Source organism: Zonotrichia albicollis, chromosome 9 (genome assembly GCF_047830755.1).
Source record: "Zonotrichia albicollis isolate bZonAlb1 chromosome 9, bZonAlb1.hap1, whole genome shotgun sequence".
Taxonomy (NCBI): domain Eukaryota; kingdom Metazoa; phylum Chordata; class Aves; order Passeriformes; family Passerellidae; genus Zonotrichia; species Zonotrichia albicollis.
In genome coordinates, this window is record NC_133827.1 from 14,136,142 (window position 1) to 14,139,999 (window position 3,858).

The 3,858-nt window shown below is 52.3% G+C and overlaps 1 protein-coding gene across 1 annotated transcript; it reads right to left on the reverse strand.

Moving 5' to 3' along the window:
• Positions 1–425: 425 nt before the first annotated feature.
• Positions 426–1,343, reverse strand: LOC141730039 (olfactory receptor 14C36-like). The gene has a single exon (XM_074546676.1). It carries the CDS (start codon positions 1,341–1,343, stop codon positions 426–428), a length of 918 nt encoding a protein of 305 aa, XP_074402777.1.
• Positions 1,344–3,858: the final 2,515 nt, after the last annotated feature.

Here is a 3,858-nt window from a genome sequence, read left to right on the forward strand (position 1 = left end):
CTCAGGCCCTACAGCAACACCAGGGCCACCAGGGCAGCGGGGCAGGGCCACAGCAGCAGCACTGGCAACACCAAGTGCTGCTGCTGCTGCTGGGCACAGCTGCTGGGCCAGCACTGATCTGCCCCCAGCTCTTCACACAGACATTGCTGCTGCAGCTCCTGAGAAGGCAACAAAAGGGCATCTCTACAGGAAACTCTGCTGGGCGATCCTTTAGTTCTTTTAAAGCCACCGAGAGCTCAGCCCCTCATTGACACAATCTCTAGCCACAGGGAAGGTGGAGAGAATTACATTTCTTTTTTGACTATATTATAAAAGTAAAAGTACGAAAAATTACCTCAGAAAAGAAACGAACAAGAAGTATCAAACATTTTTTTTTTATTCCATGTGATTTGCAGAAAATGGCTAGCAGTTTAATGTTCCTGAAACTATCTTGTCATAAGTCTCCTCACTGCAGCCTTGAGCTCCTGGTTCCTCAGGCTGTAGATGAGGGGGTTCAGGGCTGGAGGCACCACCGAGTACAGAACTGACAGGGCCAGATCCAGGGATGGGGAGGAGATGGCGGGAGGCTTCAGGTAGACAAAAAAGCCAGTGCTGAGAAAAAGGGAGACCACAGCCAGGTGAGGGAGGCAGGTGGAAAAGGTTTTGTGCCGTCCCTGCTCAGAGGGGATCCTCAGCACAGCCCTGAAGATCTGCACATAGGAGAAAACAATGAACACAAAACAACCAAATGTAAACAAAAGACTAATCACAATGAGCCCATGTTCCCTGAGGTGGAAGTGTGAGCAGGAGAGCTTGAGGATCTGGGGCACCTCACAGAAGAACTGGCCCAGGTCATTGCCATGGCACAGGGGCAGGGAAAATGTATTGGCCGTGTGCATGAGAGCATTGAGAAAGGCACTGGCCCAGGCAGCTGCTGCCATGTGGGCACAAGCTCTGCTGCCCAGGAGGGTCCCATAGTGCAGGGGTTTGCAGAAGGACACGTAGCGGTCATAGCTCATGATGGTCAGCAGGAAAAGCTCTGTTGCAAAAAAAAAGAAAATCAGAAAGACTTGTGCAGCACATCCTGTGTGGGAGATGTTCCTGGTGTCCCAGAGGGAATTGTGCATGGCTTTGGGGACAGTGGTGCAGATGGAGCCCAGGTCAGCGAGGGCCAGGTTGAGCAGGAAGAACAACATGGGCGTGTGCAGGTGGTGGCCGCAGGCTACAGTGCTGATGATGAGGCCGTTGCCCAGGAGGGCAGCCAGGGAGATGCCCAGCAAGAGGCAGAAGTGCAGGAGCTGCAGCTGCCGCGTGTCTGCCAATGCCAGCAGGAGGAAGTGGCTGATGGAGCTGCTGTTGGACATTTGCTGGGGCTGCACATGGGGACCTGTTCATGGAGAAAGGACAATGACAAGTCAGGAGAGGCTGCTTTGAGCCAAACCTGATCCATTCCCTGCAGACTGTCCTGCTGGGACTCACACAGTCTTGTTGCTTCTCTGGGAAAACCTTCACCCAGGTCCCTGCCTGAGCTCCAGTTGTGCTGGCTGAGTGTGCCAGGAGCAGCCAGGCCTGTGCATGGGGGCTCTCGAGGAGCCATCCCTGCCCTACTGTGCTGTGTTTGTGGCCATGGGGCAGAGGGACAAGGCTGGATATTCAGGATTTGTCAGTGGAATCACTCCTAATACAGAAAGGCGTGGTAGCATCTGCACTCCCACTTTTAAAGGATGGCAGGAATTTATTATAGGAATTTTTTTCCTACACACACATCATTCCTGGCTCTCTGAGGTCAGAAATCCCCAGCATTTCTGCTGCACTTAGAGTTTACCACTGAGAGGTGGGAGAGCCAAAGGATTCCCTGTGGCTCAGGGAAGGTGAAGGGCTGGATGGGCTTGTTCCCAACTGCTCTGGCTTTGCACCTTTGGCTGCAATCAGAGCACAATCACACTCCTGGGTCAGCTTGGGATAAACCAGACCCTGCCCAGATCAGAGGATCCCTGAATGTGTCACCCTCTCTAAAGTCTCTGGGCAAGGTGTCAGCACCCCCTTGTGCCAAGGACACTCACGGCTCCCTTGGCAAACCCAACAGCATTTCCTCAGCTGTGGCAGCTCTGCCCTTCCCCGTGGGACATTCAGGGAACTCCCAGAGGCTCTGGCACAGATTTGCACCCAGGAGGGCAGCTCAGACCTTGGAAGGGCACAGCAAGGAGGTCCCTGGCTGTGCCCATGATGGGATCTCAGGGAGGGGGCTCAGCTCATTCCCCTTTCCCATGGACTGCTTTGCCCACAGCCCCACAGGTGCCAGGGAAGCTTGGACACCCCATTCCCATGGACAGCCCTGCCTGGCAGGAATGTCAAGGGCAGAGCCTGACTCAGCTGCTGCAAATGCCAGAGCCTCCCTGAGAACAGCAGATAACAGTGACAATATCAGGGCAGGGCAGAACCAAGAGAAGATGTTGTGGTGCTGTGCCTGAGAGGGCAGGGCAGAGACAGCCGGGCACTCAGGACAGTGTTCCCGTGCCCAGCTGTGCCCAGCACCTCCCACACACCAACAGTGCCCTCATCCTGCTCCCAGCACTGCTCTCTTCAGCCCCCTCTCCTTCCCTGAGCATCTCCCTGGGCCTGCACATTCCCTCCTGAGAGGAGCCTTGTCCCTGCCAGCGCTCACAGAGCCCATCCCAGCCTGTGTGCCCTGGCTGGGGCCCTACAGAAACCTGCCTGTGTGCAGGGCCCTGGCTGGGGCAGGCTCTGTGTGCAGCTGGGCAAGGGCAGCTCAGGAGAGCCCTGCTGGGCCCTGCAAAGGTGATGCTGCTGCTGCCCAGGGCTGAGGAGTGGCTGAGGGCCCTTTGGGAGGCTCCCAGCAGAGAGACTGACCAGCTTAATTTACAGTTCTGGAGTCTCTGTAAATGTTCAAACACTCCTTGGATGTTCCTGTGTGTCCCTTTCAACTCAGAATGTTCTGTGAATCTGGGATTACAATTCCTGTTCTGCTTCTCTCATCCCCCTGTTGTCTATAATCCAAAGAGAAAAAAAAAAACAAACAAACCACTTGCAAGAGTGTTAGAACAGTAAGTAAAAACCAGACATTTATTGGAAGCTTCCAGGTGTCCCAGTGGGGATGGGGCACACCCGGGCCCTGATTTACACAATTTATTAAGGTTGATTAATAAAGAAAATTTAACAGGAACATCCAATAGGAGATTCATTTTCTCTAGTTACACACCCCTGGTACAACCTGTTGGATTAGGTCCAAAGGCTTCTTTGCCAAAAATATTTGTTGTGACTGCTCACATTCTGGTCAATTAAAAAAATGTTCCTATAGGTCTCCTCTTCCTGATAATAAGACTACACAGTATTTCAGGAATATATTTAGACAGTCTAAAATGTCTATTGTTCTACAATCTAAGAGAAAGGTTAGGAGACGTACTAGAGCTAATTAGGGATTATGGTTATATAAGTATATAATAGTAGTTTAACAGAGTTAGTTAAGCATTTACTAGAGTAAGGATTAAAGTTTTATAACTATATAATAGTAATTTACAGAACTATGAATACATTCAAAATGTATAAAAAGCAAAAATCTTTTTGTCATCACCCCAAATTTCCCATCCTTCTCCAAGCAGAAAATTGAAAACACTCTCAGGAAAGCTCCTGATCTTTACAGCAATCCCAGGCTTACCTTCTTTGGGAAGTGTCCTCCGGAGCTGTGCCCAGGCTGGTCTGGAGCTGGGAGCAGCCCTGCCCCACCTAGCCCCTCTCAGCAGCAGCCCCTGCCCTGCTCAGGGTGGCTCCTTCCCCCCACAGCTTCTCTCCAGCGCTGGGAGCAGCTGCCAGGGCTGGCTGAGAGCTGTCCCTGGCAGGCAGCAGAGTCCCTGCCCCAGC

What these genes read in the sequence shown, in the direction of transcription:
- LOC141730039 (XM_074546676.1), bottom strand. Translation starts at nt 1,343, where the DNA reads ATGTCCAACAGCAGCTCCATCAGCCACTTCCTCCTGCTGGCATTGGCA.